Here is a 24,641-nt window from a genome sequence, read left to right as displayed (position 1 = left end):
GGTATTTCTTATAATTATAGACCATATTTCCTGCTTTCTTCATACCTGGTGATTTTTTATGTAACATGTACCTTGTTAAGTGCTAGATATTTTTGTATTCTTATAATCTTGATTTTTTTTTTCTGAGATGTGGCTTTTACTTAGAAAAAATTTAATATTTTTAGGTGTCACCTTTAATTTATGTTAGTTGGGGTCAGAACAGCTTTCAGTGTAGGACTAATTTTTCTCTAACACTGAGGCCAAACCCTCTGAGTACTCTACACAATGCTCATGAGTTAAGAAGTTTTCCACTTTAATGGGTGTGAATAGACAGTGTAACCTGCCCTGTGTGAACCCTTCATTGTGCCCTCTAGTCTCTTCAGGTAGTTCTAAGTGTCAGGGTTTTATTAACCTATGCTCTGATAGGACTCAGCTGAATGTGAGAGGTACGTCTCTGTAGATCTCTCAAGTTCTTCTTTGTGTAGCTTTGTCTTCTCTTGTTGTCTGCACCATAAACTCTTAAGTCCTTGGGTTTACTGGAATGCAGGTTGGTTTTTTCAGTTTAGGGAAGCTGCCAGGCTTCATTTAGGGTCCTCCTATATGCCCCAGGCTTCCCCTTGGACATCTCTAGGCAATAAGCTGGGCAAATATAGGGCTCATCTTGTTTCCCATTTCTCAGTCTTTAGTTGCTAAATGCTCGGTGTGTTGAAACCACCATTTTATGTAATCTGGCTTTTTAGTTGTTTTAGGTGGGAAGGCAAATCTCATCCCTCTAATCCATTTAGGCTCTAGTTGGAAGTCTCAGAATTTTATTTGACAGAAATAGATTTGCATTTTAAAAGATACATTTTGCAAGTTAATTTTCTATTACATTACACATTTTTTGCCCCTAGTTACTGCCAACTCGTAAATTTTGCTTTTTTTAAAAAAATCTAATCTGTTTCATGTTCCCCAAATAATTTGCTGTTAAAATAAACATAGAATCCTCAACTAAAAGCAAAAAAAAAAGAAGTGAAAAAATTTAAGTTTCTAAAGTACACATTATACAGTAAAATAATGTTATCTGTACTTTTCTTGTTTTTTATTGATGAAAGGCATTGCTACAAGGGCAACACATAGGAAAACCCAAGGTAATTTAGTCTGAGATGGTAGAGAAGAACTGTCAAACCTATTTCATTTTCAACTTGGCAAAAATATTCTCTGCAGATATTTAAAGTTTTTTTTCTTGCATTCCAGATAATCAAAAGAAAGATGAGCTACATCTTTGGACTGCAGTCTGCTACTAGAAACTGTTTTCTCTCAGGAACAGTGGCCAACTGGAGGAAATGGACCTCCCTAGCAGTAACTTCCTTGGGCTCTCATCATGTACAAAGACTCCACATACTAAATAAGTATCAGTGTAACAGGTTGACTTTCCTGCCCAGAAACTTTCACTTCCATAGGACCTTTAGTAACAGAAGAACAGGATGCCTTTCAAGGGCCCAAAGTAAGAAAATGTGGATGGTTACTCACAAATACACTGCATGGAATGACTCTTTTCCAAGACGGATACTGATAAAGGAATGTTCAGTCGTACCTGCTTTTGCAGCTTTGCGTCCTCTGAGCTGTTTGGTAAAAGCTGCTAGAAGTTTCCACACTTCTCCACGGGTGCAGGCTGCTCCTGTTCCTCTCTTATTGGTCATTCTGAAACCAGTGCAGAAGCTACTTGCAATCATTGTGGGCAGGTAAAACACTTGAAAAACAAAACAAAACAACAACGACAAAACTTTTGTGTAAGCTTTTGTATTCACGTTTTGTATCAACTACTACTAACTTTTAAAAAATTAAACATTAGGGTTGGAAAACCACACTTTTAAAGAAACCTTGTTAGTCCCCATCCATACCATATAATATGCTCTAAATTAAGTTTCTAAACAGTAGGTCTTATCCAATTTGGTTATGTATGATAGGCTGCGAACTTCTGATCCTTCTACCTCAGCCTCCCACATAGTTGGAATTATAGGCATAGGCAACCTTGCCTAACTTAAATAATACCTCTTTAACCCTGTTTTTCTCTTATTTCATGAAAATTAAAGAAAACTAATTGTCTTTTCATGAAGCTTTTTTAAGTTTGATAACTATGAAGTTCCCTCTAGGCCTCTTTTTTTTTCTTTAATAAATTAACCAAGAACTTCTCTGTAACTTGTTCTTCTTTATGATTTAGTTGCTTTTCTGAAAATAAATAGCTATCAGCCAGTCGTGGTGGCGCACCTTGTAATCCCAGTACTTGGGAGGCTGAGACAGGAGGATCGCTGGTTCATGGACAGCCTCAGCTACTTAGGCCCTTTGCAATTATTGAGACCCTGTTACATAAAAAAAAAATGGGCTGGGGGTGTAGCTCGGAGGTAGAATGTCCCTGGGTTCCATCTCAAGCACCATAAATAAAAAAAAGAAAAGAAAAAGAAAACAAATAGCTATTCTAACTCCAAGATTAAATAAAAAACTCGTCCCGGGTTCTTGGGAAAACAGCCTTCTGATGCCTTACACTTGTCCTTTTAAATTCTTTATTTTTATTTTTATTGTTGTTACTACTCTGTCACTTAAAATTTCCATTTAGAATATGTTCTGCATATATTTTTTATTTTTTATATTATTTATTTATTTATTTATTTATTTTTGGTGGTACTGGGGTTCCTGGAAACCCTTCTACTTCCAGGCTACGCTCCCAGACCTATTTTTATATACTTTTTTTTTATTTGGAAACAGGGTCTCTTAAGCCAGCGTGGCTGGCTTCGAACCTGCGCCATCCTCCTGTCTCTGCCTCCCAAGCGCAGTGATTACAAGCGTGCGCCACCACGCCCGGCCTATTTTTTATTGATGAATTGTAGTCATTTATCTTGATGGAGTACAAGATGGTGGAGGCATGCATGCACGCATCACTCATTTAGCCTTTAAGTATGTCCTATAAAGCCTTAAGTGGCAAATAAGTATATTTCATGTTTGATTTATGTCTCTTATGGTTCAAATACTTTTTAGATATTTCATGTATGCTACTGTGTTAGCTTCCCATTGCTGTGACAAAGTACCTGAGATAATCAACTTAAAAGGAGAAAGGCTTACTTTGGCTCACAGTTTCAGAGGTTCAAGCTATGGTTTCTTGGCCCTTTTGCTTTGGGTCTATGGAGGTACAGTACATTAAGGCAGCAGTGTGCATGGTGAAGACCTATTTGTTTCGTTGTCAGGAAGCAAAGAAATAGAAACAGAAAGAGGCCAGGGTTCCAATAGCCTCTTCAAGGGCACACCCCCATTGACCTCACTCTCTCTCACTAGGCCCCTCCTTTAAGATTCTACCACCTCCCAATCCCAGTATGGGCCTTAGTAGACATTTCCAAACCATAGCAGCCACGCAACAAAATTATGATAACTTTGAGATGTTATTTTTAAAACTAAATTTAAAAAAATAAATTTTTAGCTGGGCATGGTGATGCATGCTTGTAATCCCAGTGCTTGGGAGGCTGAGACAGGAGAATTGCAGGTTTGCAGCCAGCCTCAGCTACTTAGTGAGGCCTTCTACAACTTAGTGAGACCCTGTTTCAAAATAAAGAATAAAAATAGGGTTGGGTGTACCTTGGAGGTGGAAAATTCAGGGTTCAATCCCTAGTACCACAAAATAAATAGATAAATAAATAAATATAAAAAATAAAAATATTTTCTTATCAAGAGAATGATGTCACCAGTTGTGGTTTCACACACTTGTAATCCCAGCATTTGGGAGGCTGAGACAGGAGGATCGTGATTCATGGAAGCCTCAGCTACTTAGGCCCTTTGCAACTCAGTGAGACCCTGTTTCAAAATAAAGAATAGAAAATAAGAGGTAGAATGCCCCTGGGTTCCATTCCCAATATGGAAAAAAAGAATATATATGTTAAATTTTATTATGATTTTATAGATCAACTTTCAAGGAAACATTTTTACCCCATTATAAAAAGTGCTTGTAGTCAAGATGTTTCTGAACTCTGCTAAGCAGTAGAGAGTACTATTGATTGGGAAAAAATGGGCTCCCTCAGATGGTACATTAAAAGCTCCCTCCTTATTTACAGTGCTTCTGATCTTTTATTACACCTCCTTTCTCATGTTCTAGAGGAGATAGAGGAGTTTCTGCTTCTTAGCAATATTTATTTCTAAAATCAATGCTGAGATAGTTTTCCTTGCACCTTGCCAGACCACTGGCAGATTGTGCCTGAAGTCGGAGATGCAGTGGGAAGAATGGTGTTTATGGGTATAGATTTATTGTACCATAGCTCCTTAGATGTTTATTTGGGCAATTTATCCCCATTAAGATGGTTAAGTGGTCAGACTCTGGAATGTTATTGCCTTCATTGCCTGCTTTTCTTCTCATTACCTTGGCAATCTTGGCTGAGTTGCTTAACTTCTTCGCGTCTCAATTTTCTATACCGTGGTTATTAGGAAGATTGAAGGAGATGACATATGTACAGTGATTAAAAGAGTACTTTGCATATGGTAAATAGTCAATAAATGTTAATTAGTGGTAGTTGTAGTAAAATGATAAAATAGCTCCTCATTTAGTATTTGGCCTTAAAATAGCTGAAGAAGAAAATTCAAATGAGCATTAGAGTTTTTAGCTATAGCTCTACATAGCTGATTACTCTTTCATCATTCAGCTCACAGTTTTGTAAGTTAGAAAAGCCATCTATACAGAGAAATATATCATAAAGATTCAAGTGTTCGACAACATAAAATTCTAGCATATACATTTGTGTATTTGGTGATATGTGCCAGGACTTTGAATTTTTCTCTTTGTTCTAGGGGCATAAGGAAATGGTGGCAGGCACTTCCTCCTAACAAGAAAGAACTGTTTAAAGAGAGTGTAAGGAAGAATAAATGGAAGTTATTTCTTGGTTTGAGTAGTTTTGGACTGCTCTTTGTAGTATTTTATTTTACTCACTTGGAAGTGAGCCCAATTACAGGAAGGAACAGGCTACTGCTACTGGGGAAAGACCATTTCAAACTCCTCTCAGAACTGGAATATGAAGCAGTAAGTACTAAGAGTTATCGTTGATTAGATTGTCCAAGGTAACACTCCAAGCAGGAAAGTTTTTGAAAAAGGAAAGATGTGCTGCTTTTTAATTTTAGTCTGTTACATGAAATTAACATAAATGAGGTGGCTAGTTTGAATCAGCTTGATGTGGAGAAAATGATGTGACCATTAGTTCTGAGATTCTAGCAATTTCCTTTCAATCTGCATAAATATTAATGAAATGTATTTTTGGTAAAAGTTTAACCTTCGTATTAAATTAAAGTATTTTTTTTCTAGTTAGTGGGTTATGAAAGTATCTTGCTTTTTATGTTGTTTTTGTTCTCTTCTAGGCAGTTTTTTGTTTTTTAAAATACTTAGGAAAGCCGGGCGTGGTGGCGCACGCTTGTAATCCCCGCGCTAGGGAGGCGGAGACAGGAGGATCGCGCAGGTTCGAAGCCAGACGCGCTGGCTTAAGAGACCCTATTTCCAAAAAATTTAAAAAAAAGCATAAGATAGGTCTGGGAGTGTAGCCCGGAAGTAGAAGGGCTTCCAGGAACCCCAGTGCCACCAAAAAAAAAAAAAAAAAAAACTTAGGAAAGAGCCGGGCGTGGTGGCACATACTTGTAATCCCAGCATTTGGGAGGCTGAGACAGGAGGATCAGGGTTTGCAGCCAGCCTTAGCTACTTAGTGAGGCCCTTTGCAACTTAGTGAGTCCCTGTTTCAAAATAAAGAATAAAAAAGTTGGGCTGGGGGTATAGCTTGGAGGTAGAATGCCCCTGGGTTCCATCCCCAGTTCCGCAATAAAACAAAAAACAAAACAAAACAAAAAAAACACTTAGGAATGTGGAAATAATATTTAAACATTTTACTTGCATATAGATTAAGAAAAGAAGATGTACATTATCTGATTTTGATCCTTATAAAGCTACAATAATCGAAACAGTGTAGTACTGCTATAAAGGCAGATATATAAACCAGTGGAATCTTCTAGCTGTGTTCTTTTTTAAGATTGTTTTGGGTATTTAGAGTTCATATTTCATGTTAGGATAGATTTTTTTCTGAAAAAAAGTATGATAGTTTCACCTTAAAAAAAAAGAAACGAAAAAATATCCTCTGGTAAGAAAGAAAACAAGAAAGAAATATTGAAATGCTATCTCTGAGTGCTCAAAAGTTTGATATCAGACAAATGAATCTGTTATGTGAGATTATCATTGTTAATTTTGGATAAATTGCTATAATATTAAATAAATAAATAAATAAATACATAAATACATAAATAAAAATAAGAAATTAAAAAATAGGGCTGGGGGTATAGCTCAGAGATAGAATGCCTCAGGTTCAATCCCCAGTACCACAAAATGAATGAATGAATGAATAAATAAATAAGCTTGATCACATAAAATAAATATTATTGAGAAAAAAGGAAGAATGAAATTTTGATTTCAGTACATTTAAATAAAAAATTTTCGTACTAGAATCTGTTCTTTTGTGAGAAGCCATCTTGCCTTGGAATGAATAATTCAAATTTGAGAAACTTGAGTGTTTAATATATCCATTTTTTCATATTTAAATTCAAAGTGTTCGATATTAAGTAACCTAGTAACTCTCCATGAAACAGTATAAATATTTTGTAGAGCCAAAACTCTTAAAGAATATTTTCTTTTTAAATTTCTAGTGGGTGGAAGAATTTAAAAATGATGTGCTAACTGAGGAAGACCCTCGATACCTGATTGTTAAGGAAGTGGTTCATCATCTCATTGAGTGCAATAAAGATATCCCAGGGATCTCTGAAATCAATTGGGTTATTCATGTGGTTGATTCTCCAGTCGTAAATGCGCTTGTGTTTCCAGTAAGTGGATGTTCTGAAACACATTTTTATTGCTAAATTTAATGCTCTTGTTTTTTATGATGTCTTAATTTCTTACATTATTTTCTTTATGGCACAGAATGGACAAATGTTTATTTTCACTGGACTGCTAAATAGTGTAACTGATATGCATCAATTTTCCTTCCTTATGGGCCATGAAATAGCACATGCAATACTTGGGCATGCTGTAAGTACCTAAAGTGAATGTCTAGATATTTCTTCAAAGTTAGTCAGTTGTATTTTTTAAAGAATAGAATCTTTTCAGTGTTTTCTTCTTCAGTTAATGATGGAATTTTGGTTTTTAGCAATTGCCTTATTTTACTCTTACCTGAATAAATGTGATTGGCTAATTCTGAGATTTTTTTTGTGGTCTTTATATTTGATATTGAATAATTGGTGTTTCTCTTAAGTACTATTTTTATCACCTATTTTGCTAAGAGTAATTATTCTCAACCTCTATTTCTAATTAGATTTTAAACTTTCTAAAATTATTAACATACTTATAATCTAGGCAGGAAATTAATTGTAGGAAATGGTATTACTTTTGAAGTGAGCAAATCAGTTTTCCTTTTTATTCATTTTCAGAGGACAGTATAGAACATCTCTGAAAACATCTAGAATGATATGCCACATATAATTACTACAAAATAATAATACCTTGTCCTTCTGGATACTGAGTTCTTTTATATGTACCCTCTTGTTCATGACCTTAGTATCTCATGAAGTGTGTGTTTATTGTCCCTTTTTTCTATATGAGGGTACAGATCTTTAAAAAGACTCAAACACTACATGACAAAGTGGCTGAATCACAAATGGAAACTAGATCTTCTGCACCCAAGTCCAGAGATTCTTCCTTTTATCACAGTTACCTGGTTATTGGCAGCACTTTTCTTTTAGATTGTAGACTGCAGATTGGTTTATGGTCTTGTGATAAACATCTGTTTGACTTGGTATGAATCTAGGAAAATAATATATATATATTTTTTTACTAATTTTTTAACTCATTAAAATGTGAATGATTCTTTTGTCCACAGAGGAAATTATATTTTTAATTGAAAATTTGAAGGCATATCATGAAAGGATTAAAAATGTTAAGTCAGTAATCAAGTAATATTAACTTCAAATGGAAACAATAATATTTATAATCTTCCAAAAGGTCATCTTAAGTTCTACCTATTCTTAGAGAATAATAATAAAATAGGATTCAAAGTTTTTCTTTTTTTTTAAGTTTTTTTTTCAGTACTGGGGATGGAACCCAGGGACATTCTACCTCTGAGTTATACCCCCAGTCCTATTTTTTATTTCTTATTTTGAAACAAAGGCTTACTAAGTTGCGGAGGGCCTTACTAAGTAGCTGAGGTCAGTCACAAACCTGTGATCCTCCTGTCTCAGCCTCCCAAGTACTGGGATTACAAGCATACACCACCATGCCTGGTTTAAATTTTTTATTTTTCTGAAGCACAGATAGTAATTCTCTTTCTTATTTCTTCTGAGTTAACAGGAAAATTTAAAAACTACTTTTCTTAAATATACACAAAAATAAATTCAAACAACTGATAGTGTCGTTATAGGAACTCTGATATCTTCCAGGTAATGGTGTCATACCTGAAGAAATAAATCAGTTTTGGCTATTTCAGTATTTACTGTTGGGCAATACTGCTGGGCCCAGTGGCGTTCACTTGTACTTGGGAAGCTGCGATAGGAGGATGGAAGGTTCAAGCCAGCCTCAGCAAGTAGTGAGACTGTCATTAACCTAGTGAAACCTTGTTTCAAAAAATAAAAATAAAAGGGCTGGGGATGTGTCTTAGAGGTAGAATATCCTAAGTTCAGTCCCCAGTACCAAAATGAATGCATGAGTAAATTAACAGATAAGTAAATGAATAAATAAATAAATAAAGATGTCAGCATTGTGCACATTTGTTTTCTGGCATCTGGTTGAATTCTTATATTCTTTGTATTATTGTCATTTCTATCACTGCAACAACAATAACTAGATGAGATGTAAAATGCATAGTACTTAGTAATACTATGTAGTAGTACTTAGTACAGACTAGGTACTAATACTTTTTTGGCAGAGTTCTTTATTATCTGAACACTTCTCATTTGGGTTTCTCAATTTTTATTAAATCTAACCTTTTATGTTGTCTTTACTATACAAATACAGTTTCTTTTTTTTTTCTTTTTCTTTTTTTCTTTTTTTTTTTTTGCAGTACTGGGGATGGAACCCAGGGACATTCTACCTTTGAGCTACCCTCATCCCTATTATCCCTATTTTTTATTCCTTATTTTAAAATAGGTCTCAATGAGTTGCAGAGGGCCTACAGACTCAGCCTCTTAAATGCTGGGATTACAAGTGTGTACCACCATGCCTGGCTTTTTCAAGTTTTTTTTTCTTTTTAAACTGTGTGTTAGCAATTATTCTTTAATAATTAAAGCAAGGACTTTCTATTCTGTAATGACTTCACTATTTGAGTTTCATTCTTGTACATTAAAATAATTCCATAATTATTTTTCACAACACACTATTCTTAAAATGAAGCAAAGTGTACTTTTGTTTAAAGACACAGTCTAAGTCACTGTTTTTAGGAATCAACCATATTTTACACAATTAAGTAATGACTGCTATATTGTCAGTCATAGCACTATGTGAACATTTATTTATTACCCAAGTTTAACAGCAAACAAACGATTCAGTGTATTCAACTTATATTAGACATTGCTAGTTAAATTAACTATTTCATGTAAAACCTTTTTTGATTATTGCTGTCAGTAACAACAAAAACAAAACTAATTTTTTAATGAGAAAAACTAAAATTTTAAAATTGCCAACTTGAACAGATCAAACATACTTTCATGCATTAGGCCATAAAGACCAAAAGACCTTTACTTAAAACAAACTTTTAGTCTTTTTCTGAATTGTAATTTGTTATGACTGTTTTCTGAGCTAGGTAGTGTTTAGTCTTTATCCAAAAATAAAATTTACGTTTAAAAAGATATAGTAACTGTATTAGAGACTAAATCTTCCGTGGATTGATTCTTGGTCCTTTCATTAACAAAATGTAAATTTGGGCAGTTCTTTTAATGGTTGTATCCATCTTGGCTTCATTGTCATAAAATAGTAATATGTACTTATTTCACAGAATTGTTGTGCTGTTAATATAAGAAACTGCAGGCTAATGAACCTGTCATTTTTCTTGATTGATAATCAGTAAATATTAAATGCATGAATTGATATAGTATCATGTAAGAGAAAAAAAAATCAGACTGGGAAAGGAATAGCACAAATAAAAAAGGAAACTTTAAATTTTATTTGGTGAAGGCCAGTTAAACACACACGATTATTTAATGTGTTTACAGATGATAACTAGAAAATGTAAACATATGCCTTCTCAGTTTATCAAATGTACTTTTAACCTTTTGATTATTTTCAGGCAGAAAAGACTAGCTTGGCTCATTTACTGGATTTCCTAGGTATGATTTTTCTTACAATGATTTGGGCCATTTGTCCACGAGATAGTTTAGCTATTCTGGGCCACTGGATACAGTCTAAATTGCAGGAGGTAAGTCTGAAATAATAATTTATAATGGTCTGTTCTGAGGATATTGTGATATTACCATAAAATAAAATATAACAGATATTTTTATCTTTTATCATGCAGTATGAATTTTTTTTTTTTTTTTTTGGTGGTACTGGGGATGGAACCCAGAGGCTTTCTATCTCTGGGACTATCCTCCTAGACCTATTATATTTTATTTAGAAACAGGGTCTCACTAAGCTGCTGAGAGCCTAAATAGCTGAAGCTGGCTTCGAACCTGTGCGAACCTCCTATCTCAGCCTCCCAAGCGTGGGGATTACAAGCGTGTGCCACCACACCTGGCTATGAATTCTAAATTTTAGTGTCTTATGTCTTCTCATTATTAGGGAATATTCTTATATATGAGCATTTAAATCAAGGAATTCTGCATCTCTCAAATAAATGATGCATGTGGATGGATTAGAAGGATGTGTTTACTTATAGCTAGTTTTTTTTCCCCATAGTTGTTAGTCTTACAGAGAGAAAGCACAGGCACTGACCCTTACTTTCCTTCTGTGACTGTGGTTTGTGGTGTTTTAATTTTGATGGGGGACTCTTTAAAGAAACCTCCAAACTTTAATGGGCAAGGCATTGGCTAAAGATGCTTTACCGTCCTCCCCACTGCTCACTCCCAGTTCAACAAACACCGCCTCAAAAGTGGGGAAACCACAGTCTTACTAGGTGCTTTCAACTTTTGTTGTTTGTGCTCATGAATAATGATCACAATCTAAAAGTATATTTCTTCATTTTGTTTAAAATACTGCGTTACTGAAAGTAGGTCTTGTAATCTTCATGACCGCTTTGTTAGCTGTGATTAATTATTTATTTTTTTACATCTTTCTTCAAATATCTCTTCTTATCCCAGGAGGTTTGATTATTTAGGAACAATCTGTTATTTGTTTATTTAATGATTTGTGGAGCACCCATCAGAGTGCCATCTGGGTGCTGTTCAAACTTAATGTGGAAAATTCTTAGAGACAAATTACTTTTGAGATTGGGTAATTCTTTTATTCAATGTTGCTATATCATCTGGCTTCATTTATATTGAAATAAATGTTCTCAGAGGGACAGAAAGAGTGATTACTGCTTTAGCTTATGGGATCTTATAATTTGAACTTTGTTTCTGTCACTCACCTGCTGGGATGTCAGAGGAGTTCATATAGTTTTCCCCAATCTATCTATACATATACAGATGTTTTTTTTTTTTAATGGAACCCGAATTTGATTATAACAAAGCTATCTTGTAGTTCTTTCTTGAAATGCTTGACAGATTCTGCCTCTGTGGTATAATTCTTCAATTTAATAATTAAACTAAAAATAAAGTAGGCATGACTTCTGTTTGAATTCTTTTTCCCTGAATTGAGATCCCTTGATACTTTTGGTGACAAGGTGATGGTTTTCCATCTACAAAGCCCTGCTCACTGTGCTTGGAGAACAGAAAGGACTTTGCTGACAGCAAATCATTAGGGACTGGGAGTTGCCCACATTCATTTGTTGTCATGATTGAATGCTACACTTAAGGCAGGACTTCTCCATCTGAGAACTTTTGACATTTTGGACTGGATAATTTTTGTGTGTGTGTGGAAGGCTATCCTGTGCCTTGTTGGATGCTTTGTGGCATATCTGGCCTCTAACCATTAGATACCAGTGGCTCCCCCACCACTAATTTGACAATAAAAAGTATCTCTACTTATAAATGTTCCTATGGGACAAAAATCACACCAGGTTAAGAAACACTAATTTAAAGCATTAAGCAACCTGGACATGGTGGTACATGCTTGTAATCCCAATACTTGGGAGGCTGAGATAGGAGGATCACAGGTTTGGGGATAGTTTTTCAGGAAGTAGTGAGATTCTCAGCAACCTGGTGAGACTGTTTTTTAAAAAAAAAATAGGAGCCGGGTGTGGTGGTACATTCTTGTAATCCCAGCATTTGGAAGACTGAGACCTGAGGATCACGGTTTGCGGACAGCCTCAGCTACTTAGTAAGGCCCTCCACAACTTAGTGAGACCTTGTTTCAAAAAATAAAGAATAAAAATTAGGGCAGGGGGTGTAGTTCGGAGGTCGAATGCTCCAGGGTTCCATTCCCAGGCCCGCAAAATAAATTAAATAAATAAATAAATAAATAAATAAAATAAAAAATAAAATATTAGGGTGAGGGTATATCTCAGAGGTAGAATGCCCCTGGGTTCAATCCCCAGTAACCCCCTACACACACATTAAAAAAAAAAATTAGGCATAGTACCTGGCATCAAATGAGGACATAGTAAATATGAGCTATTAATTTTATTACTGGTTCATTTAAATTTTATTATTTAGTTCATTTTGCAAGTCTAGGAGTTTGACACTTTTATTAGCTCCATTTTAATTTGATGCTTCTGGCTCTCCTTTTAAAGCCAGCAGTTTTAATTGGTATCAGTAGACAAGAGGAGGCCCATGCAGACTGCTCACTGAAAGTGAAGACATCATGTATATGGTTCATCAACCTAAGACAGATGTGATTGAGAAGGGAAAAAGTCATGTCTAATGGCCACACACTGTGGATTGATTGATTATTTCTAGCCATCACAAACATGTTACTGCTTTTGAAAAATCGCGTCTCCAATTAATAGCTCTTTCCTCAAAAATGCTGCCTATTGATCCATCTCCTACAAAGTTTTAGTACTTACTGAAAATTAGAATTTAACTGAAAAGCACCCTCATAAATATAAGTAATTAGGAAAATTAATGTTACAATATCGAGTTGTGTTTTGTAAATTTCAAGTCAGAAGAAAATTTCATTTTCCTAACTAATCAATACTTAGAAAAGGAAAAGGAAATTAAGATAATTTATCAAAGAAAGAACATTCTGCTATATTGTTGATTTTCCTACTGAAACAAATCCTTTGGTATTGTCACTGGTTCTTATATACCTATACTTTTTAAAATTTTGATTTAAAACTACAAGATTAAAATGTTCTTTGACCATATTAAAAGCCTACATCAATAAGCTTTTTTAGGAACCCTCTATTCAGTGAATGGAAATTATAATTGGAAAAGTAGAAATAAACTAATTAATTATACTGCAGATTGTCCAAAAATTTGTAGACATGACTTTTTCTATTCTTGTTTTTAAAGTATTAATCTGGTAGAGGAAATAAAGGTTATATTTATGTTTTAAATGTTATTTCATAGACTATAGAAATTTATCCTAGATATTCCATGGAAGTAATTAAAAAAAAATCCCATTCTGTTATTCCTTTTGTCACAAAATAAATCTCATTAATGGAGTTTTCCTATCCTTTTTCTTTTTAGTATTTGTTTAATAGACCATATAGTAGAACACTGGAGGCTGAAGCTGACAAAATTGGACTACAGCTTGCTGCAAAGGTAAAGTAATTAGTAACTGAAAATAGTGTCCTTCACATAGTAACAGATAAATGTGTGCTGTCTTAATGTTTGACATGAGCAGAGAATGAAAATTGGACTCTATTAACCGAAAGTATTAATCAGCTTCTCATTATTACAACAAAATGCCAGAGGCAACTAACTTTAAGAAGAGATTTATTTATCTCACAGTTTTGGAGGTTCAGAGGCTTGGTTCCTGCATTGGCTCAGTTCTAGGGCAGATGGAAGATGGAGCATGCATAGAAGTAAAATAGTCACATCCATAACCAGAGCAGTGAGAGAGACAGGACAGGCAGGATCCCACAGCCCCCTTTGAAAGGGATATGTCCATTGAGCTAGGGATCTCCCACGCCATCTCCTAACAGTGGCACACTGGACCATACACTAATCATAACATACTTTTGGGAGTCACTCAGGCCTAACTCAAACCGTAGTCCCCTTTCTACAATTTTCATTAATCTATAAAGTTGGAAGATTGTGGCCCTTATAAGAATGCATAACAAGAGTTTGTTTGTTTGTTTGTTTATTTATTTATTTATTTATTTATTTATTGGTGCTGGTGATTGAACCCAAGGACATACTACCTCTGAGCTACATTCCTGACCATATTTTATTTTTTATTTGGAAACAAGGTCTCACTAAATTACAGAGGGCCTTACTAAGTTGCTGAGGCTGGCTGAGAACCTGTGATCCTCCTGTCTCAGCCTCCCAAATACTGGGATTACAATCATGTTCCATTTAACTCCTGTATATGAGACTGTATGTGTTATATGCCTTTGATAGAATATGTAAAATTCTGGTGCTATAATTATCAGGTAATATAAAAACATTAATCTTTTATTGGAAAGAATTTCTTGCAGGCATAATTTTTTCTTGTTACAGACATAAATTAGGTAAATTGAAATTTAAAGACATAGGGAAGTCTGCCCAGCTATAGTGGTGAATGTTTGTAATTCCCACTACTTGAGAGGTAGGAACAGGGGAAACGCAGATTCAAGATCAGCCTTAGCAACTTAGTGAGGTCCTCAGCAACTTCATGTGACCCTGTTTCAAACTAAAATATAAAATAGAGCTGGGGTATAGCTCAGAGGTAGAATGCCCCTGGGTTCAATCCCCATTACCCAAAGGGGGAAAAAAAAAACAACCGCCACGAACATAAAACATAAGAATATGTAATGTTTCAATCTCATTTTAAAATTTATGCCCTCCATTCAGAAAGCTATTTGAGTAAATAAAAAGATGTGTAGTTGTTTTCCCTCTATCTGGAGAAAGGTTAATCCTATTGTAGCTGAGATCCTGGCTGAGAAAACTGAACTTTTGCCATTTAAAGAAATGGTAACCCATGGGTGGGATTCCTGTCCCTTTACCGAGCTTGAAGGGAGCACATTTACCCTGTCTCCCATTGGAAGAGACGTTTCCTCTTTCCACCAGATGAGATTGTAGCCAAAGGTTTCATATATGAAGCAGAGTGTGAGCTTTCACCAGGAACCAAACCTGTTGGCACTTTAATCTTAAGACTTCTCAGTCTCTGGAACTGTAAGAAAGACATTTCTATAATTTATAAAAAATAAATAAATAAAAGAAATGGTTGAAGACCAGGCATTCAGGTTGTATTTGCTGTTGCAGGTGGCTGGCGGCTTTTTTTATTTTTTGGGCTAATCACAAAGAGAAAAACCCTGAGCCTTTACTTTTGTTTAAATTGGCTTTGATTCTCTCCACTGAACAAAGTACTTCTCACCTGGCTACGTTTTAATCACTGTGATAACTGAGTTAGTAGAATTTAACATTAGAAATAAAACATCATTTAAAAAATGAATATAAGCAATGACACTTTACATATTGAATTCAAATTTTATTTGGTCCTTTGTTGAGTTTCTAGTAATTATTAAAAGTCACTATTATTTGAACCTCTCATTATGAGTTTTATGGATTTAGTTTAATCAATCAAGATATTACTCATTGACAAAAGCTAAAGTGGCTTTTTGAATGTTAAATAAGTAAGATTAAGTGAATTTTCAGGTTGCATACATTAAGGTCCCAATAAGGGACCACAGATTTGCTATATCAAGAATTTTTTAATTTCAATATATTATATATGTAAAATTTTCTTTATTTTATATTCTAGTTAAGAAACTTTAATTTTTGATCTCAATAAATTATCCCTGCTTTATTTCCAATAAATTTTATTATCTTCTTTGTATGTTATTTAAAGACACAGCCAATATAATTTTTTTTCTTATAGATACATAAAAGACTCAGCACCATTTATGGGTAAGAGTCTTTTTTTGGCCACATTTTAATGTTTCTTTGTCATAAAGGTGGGAGTATATATGGGTGTCTGTTTCTGGACTCAGTATTCTCCTCCTTTGGCATGTAATTTCTTTTAGCCAATACCACATCATCACTGATGCTTTGTAATAAGTGTTGATATCTGATAGTTTCTCTCCACCAATATTGTTCTACAAAATTGATTTAGTTGTTCTTGGACTTTGCATTTTCATTGACATTTTACAATCAGCTTATTAAAGACACATTTATATAAAAGCATGCTTGGAATTTTGACTGGAATTACATTGCATTTACATATCAATTTGGGGATAGTTGACTAGTGTCTACCATCATGAATTTTCCATCCATGAATATATATTTTTGTTCATTTTTTTAGATGTTCTCTAATTTTTCTCAATAATGTTTTGAAGTTTTTTGTGTATTGGACTCATACAAATTTGGTTTGATTTCTTGTAAAGTGCTTGATGCTTTTGATGTTATGATAAATGGTGTCATTTTAAAATAAATTGTTTCTATATACAAATATAATTGATTTATATGTATGACTTCACACACAGCAACCTTTATTTTCTCCCTTTTAGTGTGTATGCCTTATTTCAATATCCAGAAATGTTAGTATGAAATTGATGGTGCACAACTTTTTTTTGTTCTGTTTAAAGTTTCAACATTATTAGCATAAAATTACTTTAATATATTTTACTATGCTTTTAGTGTCTAAAGGATACCTGCATTTTACATATTAAATTTCAAATGTCCTTTGTGTTCCTAATATTGATGATCTCTGCCTTGTATTTTTGCTAGTTTTATCACATTAATCTTTTCAAAAGCCATCTTTTGGCTTTACATGTTCTGTTTTCTATTAAATCAGTCTTTCTTCTGCTTACTTAGAGTTTCATATGCTAGTCTCTTCTGTCACTTACGATGAATATTTTTATCATTGATTTTTAAGCTCTGTTTTGTTTCTAATACAGATATTCCTCAACTTAGAATAGGGGTTATGTCCTTATAGACCTGTTTTAAGTTGAAAATATCCTAAAGTTGCAGATTTGTTTATACTGTGGTTTGGAAGTGTCTTCCAAAGGTCTAAGTACTAAAGGCTTGGCCCTTGGCCTATGGTGCTGTGGGAGGTTGTAGAACTGTTAGGAGGTAGAGCCTAGTGAGAGGAAGTTAGGTCATTGGGGGTGTGCCTTTGAGGAGGATATTGGGGATCTGGGCCCCTCTTGTCGTTCATTTCATGGCTGTCATGAAGTGAATAGGCCCTTTCTGTTACACGTTTCTGCCATGATATATTGTGCCTCCACAGGCCCAAAGCAAGGGCCAAGTGATCCTGGCCTGAAACCTCTAAAACTATGAGTCTAAATAAACTTTTCTTCCTTAAGTTGATTATCTCAAGTATTTTGTCACAGTGACAGAAAGCTGACTAACACAATCTATTGCACCTAACCTTTTGAACATCATGGCTTAGCAATGTACTACATGATAACATATTGGTGTTTGCTTATGGTTGACTGAGTATTGGGGCTCACTGCTGCCGCCTCAGCATCACTAGAGTATCCCACCATATATTGATAGCCTAGGAAAAGATCAAATTTAAAAATTTGAAGTTCCATTTCTTCTAAATGCTTATGACTTTCTCACAGTCTTAAGGTAAAAATATTTGTAAGTTAAACCATTGTAAGTTGGAAATGGTGTATATATACTTAAGGCTTTCCTTTTTTCTTAAAGTCTTTACTTATCATGTTTCGGGTATTAATATATATTTTTTAGTTTAAAATACTTGTTTTCACCTTTTATAAATGAATTACTTAGAGGTATATTGCTAAATTTTTTAACATTTTATGATTTTATGGTTATTTTTTATTTCTAGCTTAATTACACGCTGTAGAATATACTGAATGATTAGCAATCTTCGGAAATTGTTGGGTCTTGCTTTCTGGCACAGTAATGTGGTCAAGATTATTAAAATGGTGTGCACTTCAAAGTGGATTCTGCCATTGTGGATGTTCTACAGATGTTAGTTTTATTAAGTTTGTTAATTTTGTTGTTTTGGTTCTCATAAACTTTCTAAATTGTTTTTCACCTTTTTATCTTCTAGTTATCAAGGGAGATTTGTTGTCTTATGTATTATTATAGGTTTCCCTTTCTCTCCTTTCAGTTATATCAATTTTTGCTTTGTGTATCTTTTAACCATTATTATTATTCATAACCTTTCTGTAGATTTTTTTTTTTTGTGGTTGAACCCAGGAACATTCTATAACTGAGCTATACCCCCAGCCATATATATATATATATATATATATTTTTTTTTTTTTTTTCCTTTTTTAAACAGGGACTTGCTAACTTACTTGCTAAAGGACTCTGAGGCTGGCTTTGCACTGTGATTGTCCTATCTTAGCCTACCAAGAAAAGTGATTACAGGTATTTGACACCATGCCTGGCTCCATTGTTTTTATTATTATAGAATCCCTTTGTCTTTTGTAATGTTTCTTGCCTAATGTTCATTTTTTTTTTCCTGTTTTAGTATTGTTATCCCAGCCTTGTTTTGGCTAGTTCTTAAATGCTATATCTTTTTCCTCCTCTTTATTTTCAAACTTTTCATTTCCTCTGTGTATCTCTTTTATAACCAGAACATAATATATTTTTCTTTTATCTTTGCCTTTTTGGGACTGTCTTTAATTGACTAATTTTGACAGTTTCTTGTTGACTAATGACATGAAGCATATTTTCATGTGTATATTAGGTATTTATGTATCTTCCTTTGTAAATTGTCTGTTCAGATATTTTGCCAATTTTTAAATTGGATTTTTATTCCTGAATTTTTCCTCTTTTAAATTTTTTATTGATGCATTGTAGTCACCTTGCTAGATACAACTACTTTTGTCAAATAATGTATATTAAAATATTTTATCATTCTGTGGCTTGCTTTTATGTTTTTAATTTTTCTTTTTTGTGGCACTGAGGATGGAACCCGAGGACATTTGACCTCTGAGCTATACCCCTAGCCCTATTTTATGTTTATTTTGAAAAATTAAGTTTAGCCGGGCATGGTGGTGCATGCTTCTAATCCCCGCACTTGGGAGGCAGAGACAAGAGGATCGCACAGGTTCGAAGCCAGCCCCGCGCTGGCTTAGGAGACCCTGTTTCCAAATAAAAATGTAAAAATAGGTCTGGGAGTGTAGCCCGGAGGTAAAAGGGCTTCCAGGAACCCCAGTACCACCAAAAAAAAAAAAAAAAAAAAAAAGAAAAAGAAAAATTAAGTTTATTTTTGTCTCACTAAGTTGATGAGTCTCTTACTATTGCTGAGGCTGTTCTTGCACCTATGAGTCTCCTGTCCCAGCTCTCCCTAGTTCTGGGATTACAAGTATATGTCACCATGCCTGGTTCAATAGATTTGTTTTGAAGAACCAAAATTTCAATTTTTATGAAGTCTAATTTTTCTCCTATGGTTTACTTATTCTTTATTTAGTTCTCTAAGATGGGAGCTAAGATCATTGGCTTTAGTTTTTTTGTTCTTTAACATAAGCAGTTAAAGCTAAGAATTTCTCACCATCCATTACATTAACTGAAAATATCACATTTTGATATGTTGTGTTTTAATTATTATTTCAGTAAAAATGTTTCCTTATTTCCTGTATGATTTCTTCTATCCATGGGTGTTCAGAAGCAGTTCATTTTATGTCCAGATGTTTGGGGTTTGTCTAAATGTTTTATTGTTATTTATTCCTAATTTAATTTCTTTGTGGCCAGATAACCTGTTCTGTAAAAGCTTAATCTTTTAAAATCTGTGGAAACTGGTTTGTGGTCTAGCATTTGGCTTTTCTTTGTGAATATTCCATCCCTTGGGGGTAGGGGGAAAGAAACAAACAACTGTTTTATGGTTGTGAAGTATGCTTTCTATAAATACAAATGCAGTTTTGCTAGTTTGTAGTGTCATTTGGATTTATATCTTGATTTTTTTTCCTACTTGTTTACATGTTTTTGAGAATGGAGTTTCAGAATCTTTAGTTAAAATTGTAGATTTGTCTGCTTTTCAGTTCTTATAGTTTTTGCTTCATGTAATTCGAAGCTCTAAATTAGGTGAATACATATTTGGAATTATCTTTTTGAATTGATTGATCATCTGGAATCTTTCTTTTTGTTTCTAGTAGTATCCTTGACTTGAGTCTGTTTTGTTTGGTATTATATTAGTGGTACTTCAGTTTTCTCAAGCACTCCTCTTCACTTTGGTATATCTTTTTCTACTCATTTATTTTCAAGCTATTCAAGTTTTTTGCATTTTAAATGCTTCTCTTATATATGACATATGCTAAGTGATTGCTTTTCTAGTTGTCAATCTTCTTTTTAAGCTTGAAGTGCACAGTCCATTTATATTTAAATAGTCATTATATTTAGGCCTGCCAATTTGTTATTTGTTTTTTATTTGTCTTGTTTATTCTATGTTTTCTGTTCCTCCTTTTCTACCTTCTTTTCAGTTTATCAGTATTTCTTAGTCTCTTTAATTGGCTTTCTAGCTGTAGGTCTTTGCATTATTTTTTAATGGTTCCTTTTGGCATTATAATATTGATATATAACTTCTATCACCTTGAGGTTAATATGAAAAATTTTCTGGAAAAATATAGGGACCTTATAGTGCAATGTTTGAGAATCATTAAGGATTTGGGCAAAGATAGAGCCTATTCTTTGAAGTGTTTCCTTGCTTTTAATGTTTTCTTGAATACCAGCTGCACTGCTGGTTTCAGGTTCTGTCCACAGAAGCTTCAAGCCCAAGTGACTTCACTGTTTTGTTGCCCTAACCAAACTCCTGTTTGATGAATGCACTGATTAAAAAAAAAAAAAAAAGTCAGTAGCTGCACAGATCTGCTACCTGTGGTCTCTGCCTGCTTCTCTACAGCCCCCTCCCCACCACAACTCTTTGTGTCCCCCCACACCCTCAGGGATGCCAGTCAGTGATTTGGGCAGGGTTGACATAGTTTTTCACACCTTTTTTAACTCTCTCACTGTAAGAATTTCCTCCCTTAGATTTCTCAGTGCTTTTCCATTCCTCAACTATATTTTTCTTACTGTAACTAGTGAGGCCATTATTTTACATTTCTATTTTCTGTAGCTTTGTCTGTGGAAGCTGGGTAGTATTCACAAGCCAGAGAGACATGAACTGTCATGTCTTACTTCTAAAATTTTTCATTCTTAAACTCTTTTCTGTCTACTGTTTAGTTTTATATGTTTTCCAGTACATTTAAGTAGTTTGTTTTGTGCCGATATTAGACAATGACTTTGGTATTAATGTATTGGAAAATGACTTTGGTATTAATGTATCAGAAATTAGTTTCAAAATGTAAATAAAGTAGTCAGGGTCTGGTTGCAGCCAGGCACTTAGGCAGCTTGTTATAATGCAGGGTTCCATTACCAAAAGTAATTAGAAAGAACACAGAAGAATTGGAGCCCCGGGCCTTCATATTTTAAAGACAGGTTTACATAATAAATGACTTATAGCAGATTCCCCAAGAATGTGGGAGGAGGGTACAGGCCTCTGTCTAGGAGAGGGGGGCAGATACCATGTGACCCCTGACTTTGTTAATCATTCCGTCTTAATAAAGACCTGGGCCTACACTTGCATCAAGGCAGGAAGAAGGCTTTTGGATGAGCAAGAAATTCCTATAATCATAATCCTCATAATCATAAAAAAAGGGGCCTGCACGAAGTTAGTGAACGGGCTCACACCTAGTTGGATCAGAAGATTATTGGTTGGGCAAGATGAAGGATAATGTATCTTTATAAAAACTGTTCTGTATTCAAAACCTTAGTGACTTATTTTCAAGTCACTCCACTGTACCTATAAAGCAGTGCTTTGTAATTTCTGTCTCTCTCTCTCTTTTTTTTTTTTTTGCCTTTGTACTAATAAAAATTGCTTAAGCTTATAGCAGTAGAGTTCTGGCTTTTTTTTTTTTTTTTTTACAAATAGCTAAAAACAGTAACCCAAGGCTACATCTCACACTGTTACAGTGTTACACCCTAACCCTTTTTACTTTTTGAAAAAATGTCTCATTAAATTGCTGGAAGTCTTGCTATATTGCTGAGGCTGTCCTGGAACCTGAAATCTTCTTATCTTAGCCTCCCAAGTGCTAGGATTATAGGTATGCACCACCATACTTGGCTCCTATAGCCTGTTTTTGGACATTGTGCATCTGACTGTCTCTTTCTCTTTGGGGCAGTACTAGGTATCAAATCCAGGGCTTTATGTATGCGAGGCATGTGCTCTACAACTGAGCTATACCCTCATTCAGACTCTCTTGATTTCTTGCTATTTAATATCTAAATCATTTAAATTCTCTTCCTCCTTTAGCAGCCTTCTGATTATATCCTGATTATCTTTGTTGCATGCCCTAAAAGGGATAGTATGTGCTGACTTGAGATCACGAATGTACTCCTGGTAGTTTTGGGCAACTATAGCTATATCTATAAATTAATAAGTTGGCAGTCTGGTTTTTATGTTAGTCTGTAAGCTTGGTTAATGAGAGCTGTTCCTGAGAAGCAGAGCTATTGGTCATGTGCTAACCCACTGGATGTATGAACTTTCAAGGCTAAGGAACAAACAGAATATGGAAAATTTGCTAAAATGAAGTTACTCGTGTACGCTTTTTCAAAATAGGCAGCTGGCCTTCCCTGGGCTTCTTCTCTCTACTTTTGCACTGCTATTGGCTTCCAGTTTGTTTTGCATGTTTATATTTTTATTTTTCATTTTAAATACATTTATCATTACCTAAATTATCACAGTGATTAATATAGAGTCAGTAATAACTGGCAGAACTGAAGTGGGAACTGAACATAGAATTACTAGCTGTCCAGTTATCATATAACAAAAAGCTATCCTTTTAAGTATTTGATTTTGCAAATTGTGCATATTCGTTTATCACCATAAAGGAATTTTGACACTATAGTCATTTACAAAGATTACTTTTGTGTTTTTAATTTCACAAGCAGCTAAACCATCCATTTTCATTTCTGAGTATCTGTTTCTTAAGTTTGAAAAAGAAGAGTAATTTTCTTTTAGTGGTTCTAAACTAGGCCAGCCTCTTAGGAGGATATTATATATGATTGCTTTTTATTGTTACCATGATTGGGGAGGTGTGGAGAGATTACAGTGCTTAATGTGTGGGGAATAAGGATGACAAATGTCCTAAAGTGGCATAGAGAGCCTTCACAGGGAGGAATTCTGTAGCCCAGAGCTATAATACTGCTTCTGGGAAACACCGCCTGCTGGCTTAATACACCCACAATAACTATGCCAATAGCACCATCTAGTGAGGGAACTGGGTACCAAGCTGAAGCTGCTTTTCATCACAGAAATGAGAGACAATTTAAAATCCTAAACTTTATGTAAAAAAAAAAATTATGAAAACAGACTTTTGAAACAAGAAGAAAATTGGAGCTACTGCAATTCATCTTGTCCCTTTACAGGTAAGATAACTAGAGTCCAGAGAGGTGACTATTTGCTAACATATACCTAGTAGCAAGACCTTGGCACTTATTTTTCTGGTTTGTATTCTGAGCCTTCAGGGAACTATCTTTGTGCTCTATTTGGATTACTGACTTATTTTATTAGCTTAGTTACTCATTTAAGAAGTACAAAACAGTGAATTAGGAGAACCTCTCATTTAATAGGGCAGTAACAAAGTTATTTTCATAACGTATACATTATGCCTAACATCTTATTTTGAACTTAATTTTATCACCCAGAAAAATGAGTATTCACTTAGTGTTTTTCATTTTGTTGATGCATTGTAATTATACATCCTATTGAGATTCAGAGTTTACATTCATGCATGCATATATCACTTGATGTATTTTTCTTTCACCCTGCACCCCATCTTCCCTTCTCCTTACCCAATCATGCTAGTGAGATTGATGATGATTTATTTATATTTGATTATAACATCATTTGGTCTGCTTCCTTCCCTAAACCTCTTTTCTCTCCTTCCTTCCTTCCTTCCTTCCTTCCAAACCTCCTTTTTCTCCCCTCCCGCCCTCCCTTCCTTCCTTACTTTCTTTCTTTCTTTCTCTCCTTCCTTCCTTCCTAACCTCCTTTATTTTTCTCCTTCCTTCATTCCAAACCTCCTTTCTCTTTCTCCTTCCTTCCTTCCTTGCTTGCTTCCTTCCTTCCTTCCTTCCTCTCTCCCTTCCTTCTTTCCTTCTTTCCTTCCTTCCAAACCTCCTTTCTCTCTTCTTCCTTCCTCCCTCCCTTCCTCCTTTCCTTCCTTTCTCCCTTCTTTCCTCCTTTACTTCCTTCCAAACCTTTCTCTCTCCTTCCTCCCTCCCTTCCTTCCTTCCCTCCTTCCTTCTTTCCTCCTTTACTTCCTTCCTTCTAAACCTCCTTTCTCTCCTTTCTCTCTCCCTCCCTCTTTTCCTCCCTCCTTCCCTTCCTTCCTCCCTCCCTTCCTTCCTTCCCTCCTTCCTTCTTTCCTCCTTTACTTCCTTCCAAACCTCCTTTCTCTCTCTCCTTCCTTCCTTCCTTCCACAGTTCACTCTTC

General features: G+C 34.7%; 1 protein-coding gene across 1 annotated transcript in view; it reads left to right on the top strand.

The window, feature by feature from the left end:
* Window positions 1-1,230: 1,230 nt before the first annotated feature.
* OMA1 (OMA1 zinc metallopeptidase) overlaps window positions 1,231-24,641 on the top strand; it is a gene marked incomplete at both ends in the record, with an annotated part of 59,946 nt that continues 36,535 nt past the window's right edge. The window contains 6 exons of the mRNA XM_080692811.1: window positions 1,231-1,703; window positions 4,786-5,014; window positions 6,673-6,846; window positions 6,944-7,051; window positions 10,296-10,424; window positions 13,735-13,809. Coding sequence (XP_080548937.1) covers window positions 1,231-1,703; window positions 4,786-5,014; window positions 6,673-6,846; window positions 6,944-7,051; window positions 10,296-10,424; window positions 13,735-13,809 — 1,188 coding nt within the window. The remainder of the gene's footprint in view (window positions 1,704-4,785; window positions 5,015-6,672; window positions 6,847-6,943; window positions 7,052-10,295; window positions 10,425-13,734; window positions 13,810-24,641) is intronic.

Source organism: Muscardinus avellanarius (genome assembly GCF_963383645.1).
Source record: "Muscardinus avellanarius genome assembly, chromosome: 3".
Taxonomy (NCBI): Eukaryota; Metazoa; Chordata; class Mammalia; order Rodentia; family Gliridae; genus Muscardinus; species Muscardinus avellanarius.
This window is presented reverse-complemented; position numbering and strand designations above follow the sequence as displayed.